The sequence below is a fragment of the Bubalus kerabau genome, chromosome 12 (assembly GCF_029407905.1).
Source record: "Bubalus kerabau isolate K-KA32 ecotype Philippines breed swamp buffalo chromosome 12, PCC_UOA_SB_1v2, whole genome shotgun sequence".
Taxonomy (NCBI): Eukaryota; Metazoa; Chordata; class Mammalia; order Artiodactyla; family Bovidae; genus Bubalus; species Bubalus kerabau.
The window spans coordinates 55705740-55726279 of record NC_073635.1 but is presented as its reverse complement, the minus strand read 5'-3'; the positions used below and the strand labels follow the sequence as shown (position 1 = coordinate 55726279).

The following is a 20540-nucleotide window of genomic DNA, read 5'->3' as shown; positions in this document are numbered from 1 at the left end:
GAAATAAATCTTTGTTGCTTAAGTTATCCAGTCTATTTGTCCATGTAGCCCAAGCTAAGATCAAGACTTAAAAAGATAATGTCAAGGGACTTCCCTGGTGGTCCAGTGGCTAAGACTCCATGCTCCCAGTGTAGAGTGCCCAGGTTCAATCTCTGGTTAGATCCCACATGCAGCAACTAAGAGTTTTCACGCCACAACTAAAGATCCCACATACTGCAACTGACACTTGGTACAGCCAAGTAAAAAATTAAGTTTTTAAAAAAGATAATGTCAATAAATATGATATGTGTTATGACAGAGATATAGGCACGTGACTACAGGAGCTCTTCATCCAACCCAGGGGTTTCAGGAAAGTTTCTGAAGAAAATGATAACCTCTGAGCTCATTCGTTAAGCATGAATTAGAATTAATTGGGGGCAGATAAAAGAGTAAGGGATGGGGAAAAGAGTATTTCAGTCCCAGCAAAGGCACGAAGGAATGGAACCACCTGGTATGTCTGGAGAATTACACACAGTGCAATGTTGCTAAAAGTCAAAGTTGCAGTTGATGAGAGAGAAGAGTAACGCTGGGGAAACAGCCAAGTAGAGAGAGCTTTTAAAGAGCATGCATTTCATCCCTTAGGTGCTGGGAGACTGGGTCCAGAAGGAATTTAAGAAAGAGAATTGACATAATCACATAGTATTTTAGAGTGATCACCTGGTTGGTTAAAAAAAAAAACAAAAAAGGAGAGATCTGATCTGAAGGGTGAAACACTAGACCCTGAGACTCCAGGCAAGAGGGGAGGGGATGGGGCCTTGCACTGGGCCCTCGTGGTGTGGATGGAGGAGACATAAAGCTGTCAGCACTTGGATAGAGGGACTACATGAAGTGTAGGAATACAAATCTTTCCTGAGACTCTTCTTGAATTGCTGTTTATGAATGAATAGCAAAGGTTACCCTAGTCAGAATGTTGAAACCCTACAGAGATCTTTCTGCCATTCATCTTTACAAACCATATTGGATCCCAATGCAGTCCTTTCTCCCTGTGCTTGGGGTCCAGGGATTCAATTGCTCTCCGCCAGTAACTCTAGCATCCTGTTGTTTTTTTGGAGGACTTTTTCCTCCAGTCTAGGTGTAGTATGGGTCCCAGGCTTCCCCTTTTGAAGAATTATTTATGTATTTGTGTATTTATTTATTTGGCTGCTCTGAGTCTTAGTTTTGGCTTGCAGGATCTTCCTTGCATCAGTTGGGCTTCTTAGTGGCAGTATACGGGGTCTAGTTACCTGATCAGATTGAACCCGGGCCCCCCGCATTGGGAGCTTGGAGCTTACCCATGGGATCACTAACAAAATCCTTCAGGCTTCCCAAATATCTTCTTTGCTTGCTACCTCCAAAGACAAATACACCTTTTCTTCATAGCACTTACTGTGTTTGCAATGAATGAATAATTCCAGCACTCTTTATTTAATGCTTCCTCTTCTGCAAGTCAGAGAATGCAATGGCACCCCACTCCAGTACTCTTGCCTGGAAAATTCCATGGACGGAGGAGCCTGGTGGGCTGTAGTCCAAGGGGTCGCTAAGAGTATCTATTCCTGGTGGCAACCGTCAAACACTAACTGTTCAACTGGAGCTCGAGAAGAAATAGGAGAGAGGTTGACAAGATGACTGAAAGCTTAGGGAAGGGAAATTGGCAGGAAGCCCAAGGCTGGGCAACTGAAAAATGAGCCAAGTCACACGTGGGTGACTGTCTGTCTAGAACTTCATCACTGAGCCTGCTGCTACACTATTGGACTCAGAGTTCTGTCAGCATGACATTTCTGAAGAATGTCAATTTGTTTCTGAGCCATTGTCATGTGCCCTCAAAGCTGAAATTCCTAGAAAAGAGCATGTCTGGTTCTGAATGCTGGTGATAGAAAAGAACGAAGGTTTCCTACTAACTTCTTCAGTGGGAAAGTGCGAAGCAAGGCCCTCTCTTCCCCTGACAACTTTCTAGATTTTCCTGCCCCTCAAAAGAGTGAATTCTTTGTTGTATATCTCCCTATCTCTACATTTAGAGATATACACACACATACATACATAGACACATTACACATCTGCCAGACCGGAAGTTTCATCAAGATAGTGTCTTAATCTCCTTGACTGTCTCATCTCCCAGTGCCAGGCACTGTTCACTCCAGATGAGGGTAGGTAGTAAATCCTCAGGAAGTATTTCTTGGATGAATGGGAGAACAGATGAATGAATATGCCTTAAAAAACAAGCATTTTACTTCTAATCACTCCAGCATTTTAAAAAATGTGGAAGCTCCAATACTTTGGCCGCCTGATGTGAAGGGCTGACTCATTGGAAAAGACTCTGATGCTGGAAAAGAGTGAAGGCAAAAGGAGAAGGGGGAGACAGAGGATGAGATGATTGGATGGCATCATTGACTCAATAGACATGAATTTGAGTAAATTCCAGGAGATAGTGAAGGACAGGGAAGCCTGGCATGATGCAGTCCATGGAGTCACAAAGAGTCCGACACGACGTAGTGACTGAACAACAGCAATCGTTCTCACTGACTGTCCCTTCTCCCAGGGCCAGGCACAGATCATCTCAGAAAAGAGTAGATAGTAAATCCTCAGCAGATATTCCTTGGATGAATGGGAGGACAGATGGATAAACATGCCTTAAAAAAACAGGTATTTTACTTCTAATAATGCCAGCATTTTAATAAATTCCTTATGCGTGGTCCTCATCCATGGTTCTTGACTCCCTTGTGAGACAGTAACTGGAGGTTCTCCTACCTTATGCTTGTTTCAGGGGGTTTATCAGGCCCACCACATCCTCACTGCTGAACCTCAGACTTTAGCAAAGGTACTGTAGACCTCTTGGTCCATGCTTACCCTGTTTCCTGGCTGGCAACTGATCAAAGCAATGCTATTGGGATTCCTAAAGACAGCTAAGCTGTTTAACTCTCCTTGGATCTGCAGACTTGATAAGACCCAGCTCTGGAGACTTCTGGCTCAGGGAGGAAGCCGGCAGGCCATTTGTTTCCAGAAGGCTGGGAGGAAGAACAGCTCCCCTGGCCCTGTTTAAATGTTAGTTGACAATGAATATGGTTTAAGTTGAAAACCATCTGAGATTCAAACCAGTTCCTTCCTTAGAACCAACAGAAATATTAAAATTCTGGGGAAATACAGCAATGCTTTGACGTGGATTATCTATTTCTAACTCCCTGATTACCTTAAAGGAGTGAGCTTGTTAGTCAAAGCCATGTGACAATGGTATAAAAATATAACCCTTTTACGACACTGTAAACTTAAAAATCATCATAAAATCTTGTCTGAGACACAAATGCTCTCATTCATTTGATGATGCTGCAAGTTAGACTTTTTTTTTTATCAACAGAAACTAAGCAGTTTATGCTAATGATCTATCTTCAGAAATAACTCACCTTCTGGAGGATTTCTTAATCTAAAGGATTTTGAAAATACAATGCTTCAAAGATCCCATTACAGCCCTCAGTTTCTTGATTAATATTGTCTCAGAAGATGAGCTGGCTAAGCTTCACTACCTAGGCTATATTCTAAAATTTTGTTAACTTTTGGTTATCGGTAGTCGCTTGCTTTAATGGGGATTCATAATTCTCCCTGCTGAGAATAAAATTTGTTGTCAGAATAAAGCACATTTGACTTTTTCTCAGCTGCCAAGATGTGAAGTCTTGTGGTTGGGTATTTTGGAAAACTGGCAGGTTTTGTTTACATATTGTGGTCTTTCTCCAAATTTATCCCACATCCCACACCCCACAAGTCTAGGACCCCTTCCAATGTAATTGCTGTGGACAAGTGCGAGGCAAAAACGGCTTCCACAGTCACCAAGGCGCTTCCCTCTCTGAATCACACACAGCAAATGCCAAAAGAACTTCCCTGGCCTTAAAAAAAAAAAAAGAAAAGAAATTGCTGACCTACAGAAATACCTGATTCTAATTTGCTGTACAAATGGAAACCCTTTCTTCTCCAGATTGGATGCAGAGAAGTCTTTTTTTTTCAATGTTTATAATTTAACAATTGCTTAGAGCCTTTCATCTGAAAGCAATTTACGCATGTTGAACCCAATTATCCTAACATGTTTTAAAACTTACCAGTATTTTTCCTCTTTCACCTTGGTGTATTAGTCTCATTGCACAGCAAATCTTAAATTTAATCATGGAAGTGCTTTATGGATTAAAATGCTTAGAAAACTCCTCTTGCCCAGGAAAGAATAATACTGGAGAAAATGATATATTCTTCTGATGGAGATTAAAACTTTTGATTTGGATCTGGATTCAGCCACGCCATGTACTATTCAGTCACAGAAGAGATGGTGAGTCACGAACCCACACTTACTTTCTGTTTCCTTCGTTTTGGGAGAAAGCCAGGCGGCAAATATGTTACCTTAATCTGGTGCCATCGAGCAGTCTCGAGCCATCTGCTCTGCCCATTTGTTAGGATGGCTTATTCAGTCAATTCATTCAAGAAATGTTTATTGAGGGCTTCCTCTGTGCCAGGGACAATGCTAGAAACTGGAAAGATAAGGATGGAAGAGCAAGATGTAAGTGTGCCTGGGAGTTTACACTTCTGAGGGAGATAATATGTACACAAATAGTTCACTGTAATACTGTTAAAAAAAAAAACAAAACACACACACACACCTGATGAAAGAACTTGGCCCCAAATGACCAAGAACTTGGTCCCATCACCTGACCAAGATGGAGGACATGAAGTTAGGCTTCCAAAAGAAGTGAGAGCTATGATGAGGCAGGAATGGATGGTAGAGGAATAGGAAGGAGGAAAAGTATTCTGGGAGAGGAAATATAGCATGTTTGAGAGCCCAGAAGTCACATGTTTGCAAAACTGAAAGAATTTCACTCAGCTGAAGGGTAGAGCCTAAGTTTGCATCTTGTAAAAGATGTTGCTGAGCATTTAGGAGAATCCAGTTCTTTAGGACCCTGTAAACCCTAGGAAGGAATTTAGACATTTTCCTGAAGGAAGTGGGGATCCATGAGAGGACTTTATACAAAGAAATCACAGGAATTTTCTGCATCTTGGAATTAATATTTTGGCTGCAGTGTGTTGAGTACATTGGATGCGGATGGAAGCTGGACTTTGGCTATCATAAATGAGAAGGATGTTGACCATTCTGAAAAATGGTGGTGATCAAGGAAATAAATCAAACTACTCAAGTGAGAATCAGTGGGCAACAGATGAGATGTGGGAGAGATAAGAGTCAAAGATAAGGTTCAGGTTTCTGCTTGGTGGTTTCCCTACTGCCTTTAATATAACATTATATTATAATATAACACAATTATATTTATATATATTATATATATTAATTAATTATATATAACATTAATTATAATTAATTGGCCAAAAGTTCATTAATTCTCCTAAGTAAGTAGTTTTATAGAACATTACTGTACCCCCAGCACTCTTAAGGGTATCCAAAACATCAGACATATTGAGGGCAGGAGGAGAAGAGGCAACGGAGGATGAGATAGTTGGATGGAATCACTGATTCAATGGACATGAGTTTGAGCAAAGTCTGGGAGACAGTTTAGGACAGGGAAGCCTGGCGTGCTGTAGTCCAAGGGGTGGCAAAGAGTCAGACTCGACTTAGCAATGGAACAACCACCACCACCAAACTAACAGGAAGCTAAAATACAACAAATAAACATTAGGAAACATAAAGTAAGTAACTGGCATAAGCACTGAAAATTCTAGGTGATTGATTTCTGTGACTATATTCAACTTAAGGTTGCAAACATAGACTTTGAAGCTAGTACATGACAGAGCAGAGGTCTGAAGCAAGGATTCTGCATGCACCATCTATGTTTGTGTCACCAGTTCAGAGTTTTCAAGCTGTCAGACTCCTAGGATCCCGTGGAGGTATCTACCCTACACCCCTCATCCCACCCCTTCCGGCCCACACTCACACTCCACCTCTGCTCCGATCACAGCATACCAGAGTTTCCTGTTTTACATAGTCGTAACTCATTGGAAAAGACTCTGATGCTGGGAGGGATTGGGGGCAGGAGGAGAAGGGGACGACAGAGGATGAGATGGCTGGATGGCATCACTGACTCGATGGACGTGAGTCTGAGTGAACTCCGGGAGTTGGTGAGGAACAGCGAGGCCTCTGGCGTGCTTCGATTCATGGGGTCGCAGAGTCAGACACGACTGAGCGACTGAACTGAACTGAACTGAACAAAAAGTCATTGGAAAATGGCTGATTCATGCTGACGTTTGGCAAAGAAACCATCAAAATTCTGTACAGCAATTATCCTTCAATTAAAAAAATAAATACATTTTTAAAAAAGAAAAAAATTTACAAGGAAAAGTTTAAAGGTTACTACTCTATACACCTGCCTTCCTCAAGCCCCAAGACTTACTAGCCATCGCAAGTCATTTCGTCTCCAGTCTCCTCTTGTGTGTCACAAGATCACAATCTTCTCTACTATGGAGAAGTTATGGAGATGATCAAATGTGGTTATTTTTGTGGCAGTGTCTTTAAAAAAATTAACTTTATTGAGGTATAATTTATGTCCAATAAGCTGAATCTATTTAAAGTATGAAGTTTGACCAGTTTTGACAGCATGCAGTGCTATGATCAAATTATACTTATTTGTTGTAACAGTAATTCATTTCTTTGTATTGCTGAGTAGTGTTCCTTTGTATTGTATATTTTACCTATTCACCTGGTGATGGATATTGAGATTATTTCCTGTTTTTAGCTATTGTAAATATCCCTGCTATAAATATTTATGTACAAGTTTTCCTCTGCACTTAAAGTGCTATTTGAACTGAAAGATGGCATTTAATATAAACTTTAATTATTTAGGTGTTAAAATAATTGTGGCTTTTATAAGGAGTGTCTGTCTCATGCAAGAGCAGTTTCTGCTTATTGATTTCTTGGGAAAAAATATGAGGATGACGTATATAGCATGTGTCTGAATGTTGTCAAACCACAGTTTCACTTCAAAAGGATTTGTGTATTTTATGTATTTGTGTATTTTGTGTATGTGCAGTTCTCTGGAATGTATTTTATACTTCTTACTATAGACATGTGAGAATAAAGCTTTTAATTTGAAATATAAAATTGGAAAGTGATACACTTTTTTAATGACAGAGTCCTTCATAAAAAATAGGTTTCGATCAGTACATATTCACATTCCAGGCTATGATATTCCCTTGACGAATGTACTGAAGTCCCTTTGACTCCATGGAATCTGTGCCTATAAATTGAGAAAAGAATATATGCAGCAATTGTGTTAATTACAATAGAGTTATTGTTCAGATCATAAAGCATCTCACTGAGGCTTTGCCTGGCGGGTCAGCATTAACATCTTATTTTCCCTTTGACTACTCAATTTAAAGGAATACCCATTTGCCTCTGACTTTTTATATTTTGGAAACTTCTCAAGTTAAATTGCACTCTTGCTCTCCAGGAAGTAGATATTAACTGAAATACACATTGATTTTCCAAGGGTCAAATGAATCTAGTCCTCACCTCCTTCCTGAGGCTCTTCCAGATTTCCAAGAAGAAGTATAATTTCAATCTCTTCCTTCCCTTATGTGAAAACAATGCTTTCCTTGCTCAACAATATTATGTGCAGTTCTCTGGAATGTATTTTTATTTCCTATTCCAAAATTCCTGACTCTCATCTTTGTTAGAAAAGCAGAGTACTTCCTTACAATTCTGAGAGCTATTAACTGCTCTGGGTCAGCAGTTCTCCAACTATTTGTTCCTAAGGGCCCTTTATATGCTTAAAAATTACTGAGCAACCCAAAGCACTTTTGATTATGTGAGTTATATCTATCAATATCTAACCCATTGGAAATTGAAGCTGAAAAAATTTAAAGTATTCTTTTATTAATTCATTAAAAATAAATCTATCTATTATGTGTTCAAATCAATAATGTTTTTTCCAGGAAAATAATCTTGTTTTCTAAAGCAAAATTGCAGTGAGAAAATGTAGTGAGTGCTATTGTTTTACATTTTTGAAAAATCGCTTTAATATTGCCCTAATAGTCAACTCTTTCTGCATTCAATCTGCTGCATTGCACATAGACCCTGAAAAACTTTTCTCAATGTTAATGACAGAAGGATAGTGAAAACCTAAAAAAGTCCTAGTGTAATTATTATTATTTTTTTAATATTTATCTATTTATTTGGCTGTGCCAGGTCTTAGTTGCGAGTAAAGGGATCTTTATTTGCACCTGGTGAACTCTTACTTTCTGCCTGTGGTATCTGGTTGCTTGATCAGGGATGGAACCTGGGCCCCCTGCATTGGGAGCGTGGAGTCTTAACCACTGGACCACCAGGGAAGTCTCCAAGTTTTAGCACAATTATGAAAATAGGTTTTAAAAAATATATTTATTTATTTATTTTTAATTGCACTGGGTTTTCATGGCTTTGTGCAAGCTTTGTGGCAAGTGGGGGCTATTCCTCATTGCGGTGTATGGGCTTCTCATTGCCGTGGCTTCGAACCTGCATGTCCTGCATTGAAAGGTGGATTCTTAAACACTGGACCACGAGGGAAGCCCCTGAAAATAGTTTTGATCCTGCAAAACCCCTGAAATGTATTGAGAGATTCCTTCCTGCCACCCCTGTGCCCAGAGAGTTTCATGGATAAACTTTGAAAACCTCTATTCTAGTCATTGGTGTAATATGATGAATGTTTTATTAGCAACTTGTTGTTTAGTCACTAAGTCATGCCTGACCCTTTGCGACCCCATGGATTGTAGCCTGCCAGGCTCCTCTGTTCATGGGATTCTCCAGGCAAGAATACTGAAGTGGGTTGCCATTTCCTCCTCCAGGGGATCTTCCCAACCCAGGGAATGATCCTGCTTCTCCTGTCTCCTGCACTGGCACATTGGCAGGCAGATTCTTTACCTCTGAGCCACCAGGGAAGCCCCCTGCCCTTAGAGACTGAGTCTCAAATGGCTGGCAGCTCAGGATGGAATTATTGATGATATGTGAATCTTTGACTTAATGACATTTGATGCCAAATTATTACAGAACTATCCACTCTTCCAAGACTCAGCTGGCTTATTCGATTCTTCTTCCTTGGTTTTTGCCTTCTTTCCTTCCTCCCTTCTTTTTTCCCTCCCTCCCTTCCTCCCTCCCTCCTGTCCTCCCGCCCTTCCTTCCTTCTTTCCTTCCTCTCTCTCTTCCTTCCTATCTCTCTTTAGATGCCTGTTATTCAATCCTATACTTCTGGGTAAGAGTTTTCAAGTCAGCTCTTCCATCTGTATTGCCCCTGAGATCTAGCTTCCCGTATGGGGTTTCCCAGAGAAAATCTCTCAAGGTCTCCAGGTTTCTTCAGACTATATTAGCACTGCACGGTCCTGACTCTATGAACTGCATCAGAATCCATCCTGTCCTTTCCTGGGTGTGCACTGTCAAAGCAGAGTCATAAGTGCACGGAATTTCCTGAACGACTCTCAGGGGCTTACAATGACTGCAGCCAAATGTTGAGTTGGGAGAGTTTCCCAGAACAATATGAGAATATCCGTAGTACAAGCTGTTGCAGAGCACGAAATGCTCATTTTTATTAGTCACATGTCATAGTGACTGCAAACCCTCCCCCCGTGAATGAGACCTCAAACTTAAGTTCAACACAAAACTCACCATTTTCAATACACATGTTCTTTCTGCATTTCCGCCTTCCAGTTAATTTCAGCACCAGACCCCTGGTCATAGAAATGAGCTCTTCTGATTCACTCCATCCTCAGAGTGAATCCTCTGAGGATGGAGTGAGGGTTCATCCTCACATTCGCTCGTGTCCTCAGATACACTGAGTGGCTACATCTGCTTCTCCCACATCTGCCCTCCTCCTCCCAAAGGAAGTCGTATTCCCTCCCACGTGGACTATTGCAGTGCTATGAACCCCGCTCAACTTGAGCTCCATGGAGCAGCAAATGCTTGCACCACTGTCAGGTAATCGAAAACACATTTCAGATTATGCTGTTGTCTTATTTACAATAATTTCATAGCTTTGCATTGTTCAAAGAAATAAGTTCCAATTTTATAATCTGACATCTTGTTTCAAAGGACATTTCAATCTTTACTGGTAAAACTTTTTTCTGTACCCACTCCAGAGTACTGGAGTGGGTAGCCATTCCCTTCTCTAGGGGATCTTCCCAACCCAGGGATCGAACCCAGGTCTTCGGCATTGCAGGCATATTCTTTACCATCTGAGCCACCAGGAAAGCCCCAAAGTACTAGTCACTCAGTTGTGTCCAACTCTTTGTGACCCCATGTACTGTAGCCCACCAGGCTCCTCTGTCCATGGAATTCTCCAGGCAAAAATACTGGAGTGGGTTTCCATTTCCTTCTCCAGAGCATCTTCTTGACCCAGGGTTTGAATCTGGGTCTCCTGCATTTTAGGCAGATTTTTTGTTGTTGTTGTCTGAGCCTCCTGGAAAGCCCTCGTAACTTCTGCAGCCCTTCCCAATTCCCATTTTCTCCTTCTTCCAAATTAATATAGTTTCATGACACATGAATGTCCAGTTAACATTTACAGCCTCCCCTGAAGCTACAAATGGCCGTCAGACTAGGTAATGGCCAATTATTTGTAACAGAATGGATGAGTATCCTTCATGGGTTTTACATTAAAAATAACTGGATGTGTGCTGCTCTGGGCTCTTCTCCCTTTCTGGATGCCTGGAAAATGGTGCAACTAGAATGCAATCTCAGGTTTGCAAGTGGGGGCTTTTAGAAGATGACAGAAATACAGACCTACCTTAGAATAGCTCTTAATTCTAGACCATGGATCCTCAGCCTTCAGAATCTAATGCTTGATAATGTGAGGTGGAACTGATGCAGTAGTAATAAAGTGCACAGTTAAATGTAACATACTTGGATCATCCTGAAACCATCCCTCTCCCTGCTCTCTCCTCTCTGGACTGGAAAAATTGTCTTCCATGAAATCAGTCCCTGGTGCCAAAGAGGTTGGGGACCGTTGCTTTAGACTGTTAAACCACTATTATTCTAGAGCTTTACATTAAGCCTCTTAGCCTGTACCATAATTGTTGTTGTTGCTCAGTCACTCAGTTATGTCTGACTCTTTGCAACCCCATGAACAGCAGCACACCAGGCTTCCCTGTCCTTCACCATTTCCCTGAGTTTGCTCAGACTCATGTCATTGAGTTGATGATGCCATCCAACCATCTCATCCTCTGTCACTCCCTTCTCCTCATGCCCTCAGTCTTTCCCAGCATCAGGGTCTTTTCCTATGAGTTGGCTCTTCGAATCAGGCAGCCAAGGTATTGCAGCTTCAGCTTTATATGATTTCAAATCTACTTCTGTCTTCAATATCACTTTAGGTTACAATTCTCTGAGCACAGTGATCTCAATCATCAACTTTAACTACATATATTTTTGGCCTCAGGACCTTTGTACTTGCTAATCCCTGTGCATACAGCACTCTTCTCACCCATTTTTGCAAGACTCTATTCACATTCAGATCCGAGCCTGAATGTCACTTCCTTATGGAAGCCTTTTCTCATCACTTCATTTAAAGTATCCATTTGCTTAATTACCTTCAACGATAATATCCTGTAATATTATTATCTTCACAGCACTATAATCACATGAAATTATCTTATTTATTACTTGCTTATTTTCCCTTCCCTTTATGTGCTAGGAGTTCAGGGACATTTTATTCTTTGTGCTCTACTGTATCTCCACTGCTGACACTTAATAATTGGCTAACAAAATATACTAAATGAATAAATTAATTAATAAAGAGAATTGTGCATGCTAAGTCACTTCAGTTGTGTCTGATTCTTAGCAACCCTATGGTCAATAGCCTACCAAGCTCTTCTGTCCATGGGATTCTCCTGGCAAGAATATTGGAGTGGGTTGCCATGCCTTTCTCCAGGGGATCTTCCCAATAAAGAGAATTAGTTATGAAATATTTTAACTTTTCAACTTTTATAGAAATAATTATTATGAACTAACATAATTGGGTGGAGAAGGAAATGGCCGTCTGTGGGATCACACAGAGTCGGACACAACTGAAGCGACTTAGCAGCAGCAGCAGCAACATAATTGGGAATTGTTTTATGGTTGATGGATCAAATCCTTTAATGCTTATTCCATGATATTAATATAATTAAAATATATTGATATTTTGGAGTTTCTACCTAAAACTCCGATACATATTGGAGTTTCTATATAAAAATTTTTTATTAAGCAACACATGATGCACAGTAATAAGTAAATCTATCAGCAAGCATGTACTCTATTTAGGCAAGAATTACAATGAGAATAATATAAATAAATGTAAAGGTTTAAGTAAGTTACCATAAACCCATTATAACAAAATGCTACGGAGAAAAAAAGAAGGACCATAAATGATTGAGGGAATGTGGCATGGCCTTCAAGAATAGACAGAATTTTCTGTTTCTGTATTCTCATCTGTCTTTTCTGTTGTTGCTGTTGTTATTCAGTCCCTAAGTCCTGTCGGACTCTTTGTGACCCCATAAACTGTGGCACACCAGGCTTCCCTGTCCTTCGCTATCTTTTCTGTTACAAGTATAACAACACAAAGTGCAGAGAATTATTTTTATCACAAATTCTCCAGAACCTATCTGCAGTTCTGTATGTTCATCAGACCTCATTCTGACCCTATGAAAAGTCAGCATACTACCTAGTAAGAAAGTGTACCTGTTTGACAGAAACTTCTCAGACTGGTCAGCTACAATTAAAAGTAAGTGAAAGTGAAAGTCACTCAGTCGTGTCGGACTCTTTGCAACTCCATGGACTATACAGTCCATGGAATTCTCCAGGCCAAATACTGTAGAGGGTAGCTTTTCCCTTTTCCAGGGGATCTTTTTGACCCAGTGATCGAATCCAGGCCTCCCGCATTGCAGGCGGATTCTTTACCAGCTGAGCCACAAGGGAAGTAAATACAAGCCAAACTGGTAGATCTCAGAAATCCAGACCGGCTCCTTGTGACTTTGAAGTTGGTATTTCCACAACTGTAAAATGGTCATGACGACAAATCTTGCTTTTTCCTACAAAGGTCGTTTAGGAAATATCATGAGAAAATATTGACAAAACATTTTGAACTTGTGGTTAAAATATTCCTGGAACATCTCAGTCAATGTAGGATTGGGGCTTTAAAGATCAAAGAACGGAATCTGATAAATGATGTATTTCAGTTTTTGGCATCTTTTATTTAGCTTCCATGATTCCTGAAATTATTCTGCATATTCAGTTTTTCTCTTAAACTATTTTATGGTACTTTTCTTGAGAAATCATATTCCTGGTCTCTTAAGTATCTTGTAAATTCTAATCTCTCTTCTGGTAAATCTGTCTTCAGTGGTGATTGGATTAGATCTGTATTTAATACCAGCCTGCTCTTTATCAGTGGGGTCTTCTGCCACGAACCACTGCACATTACTTCCGGAACTCTTGACCTGCTAAGGGCACACTTATCTGGCCTTTGCCTCCTCCACCTAATAGTACTGACATCCTGCCTGAAATATTCTTCTACCTGCTTTCTCTTATCTCATATTCTGGCCTCTGATTTGTCAACAATTTGCTCAACTTTCCCTCCCAACAAAAGCAAACATCTGTCATTCTGTGGTCTATAATAGTTACCATGAACAAAAACGAAATTAGAAACCTGAGTGAAAGAGAAGCTCAACACCCACGTGGCCATCACAGTCTCAGTATAATACTGTGATATCTTAAAATTTAGAGAATCAGTGTATGTTTTCTTCCATCTAAATCACCTTCAGGGATCAACATAAGCTCTAATCACTTAGGCAAAGTCATTGTCCTACCAAGGATGTTCAACCATTATTAAATGCCTAGTAGATTTTTAAACACTGCTCTAGCCTAGCTGTTCAGGGGAGAATAAGGCCTGTGACTGTGCACAAAGGACAGCACAGGCCAGTGGAAGGGGAAGCATATCAGGTTACACGAGGCTAGAGGTATGAACACAGTCGAGTGGTTGTTGTTTACTCGTTAAGTCATGTCCGACTCTTTTGTGACCCCATGGACTATAGCCCGCCAGGCTCCTCTGTCCATGGGATTTCCCAGGCTGGAATACTGAAGTAGGTTGCCATTTCCTTCTCCAGGGGTAGCACAGCCATTAAGTCTGGTGTGTGTGTATGGGTTGGGGGCAGGGGTGGGGTTAGTTAAGAAGATTCCCAGGAGAGGTGACATGTGAAATAAGTCTCATAAGGTCAACATGGTTTTGAGAAGCCAGGAGGCTTGGGGCCTAGATCAGTTCAGGCAGACACCAGCAAATGCAGCGACTTGGAATACATTTACTGACTTTCAGGGAATGGTTTTGGACTGCAATTGTTTCTGTCCTGGAGAAGACAGGAAGAGGAAAAATTTGATTGCCTTCTGAATGGCTTGTATACCTACTCTGATTAAGATATCTTCTCTTTTTCTACAATGAAGCCAAGTCTGCCATAGCTGAGTAATACAATAACTTATATATCTATATCACATTTTATAGTTATTCCAGTGCTTTTGAAAAATAGCTCATGTCTGATCCTTACACCAAGGCTAGAAGTGAGGCAGAGAGGGTATTATGTATAACAGCCATTAAGAGCATGGCCATCAGAGTCCAACAGGCCAGCCTCAGATTCTCTCAAGTTTGGGCCAGTTACTTCATTTCTCTGAGACACATTTTCTTCTCTTAGCCTCTCACATGCCTGTAATATCATGCTTCCCTTGACTGATCAGATTCCCTTAGTGCAGCTGACATTCAATTTGACTGTAGGAAATCCATCCATGGGGCTCATGGTAAAGAATACACTTGCCAACGCAGGAGATGCAAGAGTTGAGGGTTTGATCCTTGGGTAGGGAAGATCCCCTGGAGTAGCAAATGGCAACCTACTCCAGTATTCTTTAAAAAAAAATTTTTTTATTTGGATGTGTTGGGTCTTGGTTGCAGCACTTGGGATCTTCAATCTTCATTGCAGTTAGTGAGATCTAGTTCCCTAACCAGGGATGGAAACTGGGCCCCCTGCATTGGGAGCCCAGAGTCTTTAAGCTACTGGACCACCAGGGAAGTCCCTTGCTCCAGTATTCTTGCCTGGAAAATTCCATGGACATAGGAGCCTGGAGGGCTACAAAGGGGCTGCAAAGGAGACGGACACGACTGAGTGGCTGAGCACATTGAACACATTGAACCCAGCCCTCTCCAGCTTTAGAAGCCATAGAGAATGAAGACGAAGGCCTCTGGAGTCCTGTTACCTGGGTTGAAATGGCAGCTTAACTCCCCTCACATAGAAGGACCCATGCTCCTCTTTGGAAGGTAGTATCTCGCTGTCTTGAGACCGAGTGTCCCTCACACCCCAGCTCTTTTTGCCTGGACCATATTCCCCAAGCTTGGGCAGAGGTTTCTTCCAGAATTCACTGTAACAGAACTAAGGTATTGCTATAATATTGACAAGACCACGGAAGGCATGAGAAAAATTGAAAGGGCCCTAAAACCGAAGTTAGCTTCAGTTGCTGTTAGAGTCCACAGTGCTCAGGCCCCCATAGAGGTACTTCTGGAGTTTCTTTCCATCTCCCGGCCTGTGGAAGGTGAGCTTACCACTCCCCAGGAACCTGGCTCTGTACCCAAAAAGGGGCTCACGGAAGGGCAGTAGGAGAGGGGAGGAAGTTTTTCCTCTCACACTAGAATAATACATCCTGTCAGAGGTACCCCTCCCCCTCAGGAATTCGATCTTCCCAAGATGACTGGCAGAAGTTATTTTAATTTCTTTCAGACTGAAAAACTTCCCCCCTTCCAAAGCCTATTGAAGTAAGGCAAAACTCCTGGCAAGCTAAAATTCTGTCTAGGCTTCCAACTGATATTTTTAAGTGTCCATTTATTTAGTGGGGCAAATATTGTCTTCTATTAATAAAAATGGTAAATATCTTTTTAAATTTGAAAGGAGAGGAGGACATAGTTTGCCTATAAAATAATATTTTCATATATTTGCCATTAGAGGCAAGACACTTAGTACCCTAATCAGGGGTCGAAGCGACATTTGCTGCAGGTCATGTGTGGAATCCTAATCACAGCAGCACCAGGGAAATTCCTCCATATTGACTTTTATACTCTACTAAGTCTGGGCACCTAATTTTTTGTGGGGAATAATTTAATGACAACACTACGCACGCACACACCCATCCTGCCAAGATAAACACTATATTTTTAAAAATATGTTATAGTCTAACTGTGTATTTAGAAAGGAGAGTTTTCTATAGAGAAAAAATTTCCTCCCAAAATGATTACACCTTTTTACATTATAATTCAGAACAAGTCAATTTTCTTGAGACGTCTCAGCCTTTACCTCTTCTCTTTGCTCAGACATAGCTACTGTCCTCATTTTTGATGTTCACTCCCTTGCTTTTCTCTATAATTTACCCTTGGGGCAGGTACCCTGATTCAGCATTTTATTTACCTTCAATTCCTTACAAAGACTGTCATACCGATTTCCCTTACTTAACATTAGTGTTTGGTTTGTTTTCTACATTTCTGGAAACCTTTTTCTTTTTGGTGCATCTCTTAAATTTTGTTTTATGATTCAACGTGAAAGCCTTTTTAAAATTTTAACGTCACTTTATGCCATAGAAATATGTTTGATTTCATTTGGCATAATTTTATGGCATATTCTGTTTTACTAGCTTTTAAACATCGTTTAAACCTGAGTTGTTTTTTTTCCTGCTCTTCTGGGATATATGGTTTTCTCATACATGTTTTTAGCCATTATACATTTTTTTTTACAGTAGTTAACTTTATAGTTATTTCTGTATGTTATATTCTTAGACCTTTATTTCAATTGTTGTTGTTCAGTTGCTAAGTTGTGTCCAACTCTTTTCGACCCCATGGACTGCAGCATGCCAGGCTTCCCTGTCCTTCACCATCTCCCAGAGTTTGCTCAAACTCATGTCCATTGAATTGGTGATGCCATTTAACCATCTCATCCTCTGTTACCCCCTTCTCCTCTTGTCCTCAATCTTTCCCAGCATCATGGTCTTTTCCAGTGAGTCGGCCCTTCCCATCAGGTGGCCAAGTATTGGAGCTTCAGCTTCAGCATCAGTCCTTCCAGTGAATATCCAGGAATGATTTCCTTTCATATTGACTGGTTTGATCTTGCAGTCCAAGGGACTCTCAAGAGTCTTCTCCAGCACCACGGTTTGAAAGCATCAGTTCTTTGGTACTCAGCCTTCTCTATGGTCCAACTCTTGCATCCATACATGACTACTGTAAAAACCATAGCTTTGGCTAGACACACCTTTGTCGTCAAAGTGATGTCTTTGCTTTTTAATGCACTGTCTAGGTTTGTCATAGCTTTCCTTTCAAGTAGCAAGCATCTTTTAATTTTATGGCTGTAGTTACTGTCCACAGTGACTCTGGAGACCAAGAAAATAAAATCTGTCACTATGTTCACTTTTTCTCCATCTATTTGCCATGAAGTGATGGGACTGGATAGCGTGATCTTGATTTTTTGAATGATGAATTTTAAGTCAGCTTTTTCACTCTCCTCTTTCACCTTCATTTAGAGGCTCTTTAGTTCTTCCTTGCTTTCTGTCATTAGGGTGGTATCATCTATATATCTGAGGTTGTTGATATTTCTTCCTGAAATCTTGATTCCAGCTTGTGCTTCATACAGCCTGGCATTTCACATAATGTACTCTGCATATAAGTTAAATAAGCAGGGACACAATATACAGCCTTGACATACTCCTTTCCCAATTTGAAACCAGTCTGTTTTTTCATGTCCAGTTCTAACTGTTCCTTCTTGACCTGCATACAGGTTTCTCAGGAGGCAGGTAATGTGGTCTGATACTCCTATCTCTTGAATAATTTTTCAGTTTTTTGTGATTCACTCATTCAAAGTCTTTAGCATAATTAATGAAGCAAAAGTAGATTTTCTTTTAAATTTCCCTTGCATTTTCTGTGATCCCACTGATGTTGGCAATTTCATCTCTGGTTCCTCTACCTTTTCTACATCTGGAAGTTCTTGATTCACATGCTACTGAAACCTAGCTTGAAGGACTTTGAACATTACCTTGCTAGCAAGTGAAATAAGTAATTGTATGACAGTTTGAATATTCTTTGGCATGGCCTTTCTTTGGGATTGGACTGAAAACTGACCTTTTTCAGTCCTGCGGCCACTGCTGAATTTTCCAAATTTGTTGACATATTGAGGGTAGTACTTTCACAGCATCATCTTTTAGGATTCTATTTCAATAGACAATACTTATTACTTTCCTATTAGGGATACCGAGGAAAACAATATATTTTGTTATCTTTCCCCCTTTTCTCTCTTTTTCCTCCACCACCCAATTTTAACCCATTGCTCAGATTTTCTTAGAGTTTGCTTTTCTTTGTTAGATAGGATTATACTATTACTTGGTTTGTCAGCTTTAAATAATATTCTTTGAATCTTGATTGATACAGATGAGAAATTAGCATTCTTCACTGTCTGCTTTTTTCCTTCTTCCTCTCCATACGTTTACTAGTCATTCTACACACACACACACACACACATACACACACACACACACACACACACACACACAATTTATTCCTCTTCCATCCCACCCTAACTGCCTACATTTGATTCTTAAAGGCTTTTGTTAGGGTTATTTTTATGATGCTGAGTTAGGTAATGTGGAGAAGTTTGTATACGGTTGAATACAGACTTCTCCACATTACCTAATTCAGTCTTTAAGGAAAAAAAATGTTTTTTTTTTTTAAGGATATAAAGGATATATCCTTTTTTAAAGGATACCCTTTTTAAAGGTATAACAAGGATTTTATACCCAACTAAATTACTATTTAAGCATAAAGCTAACAAATTATATTTCTCATACAATAATAGGCAATACCATAGATCTAGTAGAATCTCCAAAAGACCAAAGAGCACAATGAAAAAAGACCCAATGATGGTAGTAAGAACTGATTGTGGAGAAGGCAATGGCACCCCACTCCAGTACTCTTGCCTGGAAAATCCCATGGATGGAGGAGCCTGGTAAGCTGCAGTCCATGGGGTCGCTAAGAGTCGGACATGACTGAGTGACTTCACTTTCACTTTTCACTTTCATGCAATGGGGAAGGCAATGGCAACCCACTCCAGTGTTCTTGCCTGGAGAATCCCAGGGACGGCAGAGCCTGGTGGGCTGCCGTCTATAGGGTCAAACAGAGTCGGATATGACTGAAGGAACTTAGCAGCAGCAGCAGCAGAATTGACTGTATTTATCTGTGCAACTAAGAATCAAACAAATGTAGACAATTAGGGTGGGATGGAAGAGCAATACTCCTTTCCCTGATCAATACTAGCTCATTTTTTATTTCCTACTCATATCTCAACATTGTTTCCCTTTATTCTTGTATATCTGCTTTGTGGTCTTGCTTCAGAGTGACAATTACATCATCAAATTATTATTTTTTAATTACAGTAAATTTACATGCATTTCATAATATCATTTAAAAAATTATCATCTATATTAAACTTGTTTTGTCATTAAGCATTTTATAAATGTTAGTTCATTTAATCATCATTATAAGCCCATGCAGTATGAAATAACTTAAACTTCATTTTACAAACTGAGGAAAATGAGGCACTAAAATATGAATTAACCTACTCCAGAAATTTTTAAATACACAGTCTGTTTCCAGATTCCACTGTATTAATGATTGTGCTATACTGCCTCCCAGGTGAGTATTCTTGGTTATTTACTTTTTTATTTCTTTTTTTTTCCTTGTAGTATCTCATTTTTGTTTTTGCTTTTGCACTCGTTAAAAAAGGTGCATCTTTCTGGACCAATGATTGCAGGAATTTTCAGATGTGAAAGAGGAACCAGAGCAGGGCTCCAGGCAGTGGCAATTTTGCATGTTGGTTCATGCAGTTTCTGCTTCTCACCAATCCATGGACATAGGCAGGTGTGAGACAGTGCAAAGACTACCTTTAACCTCATTGTCATAAGACAAACTGCTTCTCTATGCATATGGCAATTTTTTGAGTGGCTCTTTATTGAGACCTCCCTCTTCTGTGTCTCAAAGTCAATGCAGGTGCAGTGTTGCTTCTTTTGCTTAATTTTGTGTTGCAAGCAAGGATCTAGATTGAATGATTAAACTGCACCCATCACATCTGAGAGCTGTCCTTTTGCTTCTTTCTGTTGTCTGCAGAGGCTGCCCCTTGGCCTCCTGCCAGGGAATTCACTGTGTGGCATTTTCTCTCAGCTTCCTTCCACTCAGCCCCTGCTCTGCCCTGTTTGGTCTCCACTGCTTTTGGCAGCCCTTACACCTCTTCTGGGCTCTGGAGATTTGAGCTGTCTCTTACTTTTGCTGAAAGTGAAGTTTGCATTTTTGTTTCCCATTCTCCTTGTTGCCTTTGGATGTTCTCCAGCAGGAAAAGGGGGATATGCTAACTGCATGGAACACGTTCAGACCACAAGTGCCCCCTTTACATTTTTATACTTCCATTTCTTCCACAGTCAAAGACCCTGAAATTAAGGTTACTAGACCTCTGACAAGAATGGCTAATAAAATGATTATAAAGTTTTTCATGAA

General features: G+C 40.3%; 1 protein-coding gene across 1 annotated transcript in view; it reads right to left on the bottom strand.

Moving 5' to 3' along the window:
• Window positions 1-7134: 7134 nt before the first annotated feature.
• LOC129624595 (uncharacterized) overlaps window positions 7135-20540 on the bottom strand; it is a 324961-nt gene continuing 311555 nt past the window's right edge. Inside the window, exon 4 of the mRNA XM_055542761.1 lies at window positions 7135-7229. Within this exon, the coding sequence (XP_055398736.1) occupies window positions 7150-7229 (80 nt within the window). The 3' untranslated portion in view covers window positions 7135-7149. The remainder of the gene's footprint in view (window positions 7230-20540) is intronic.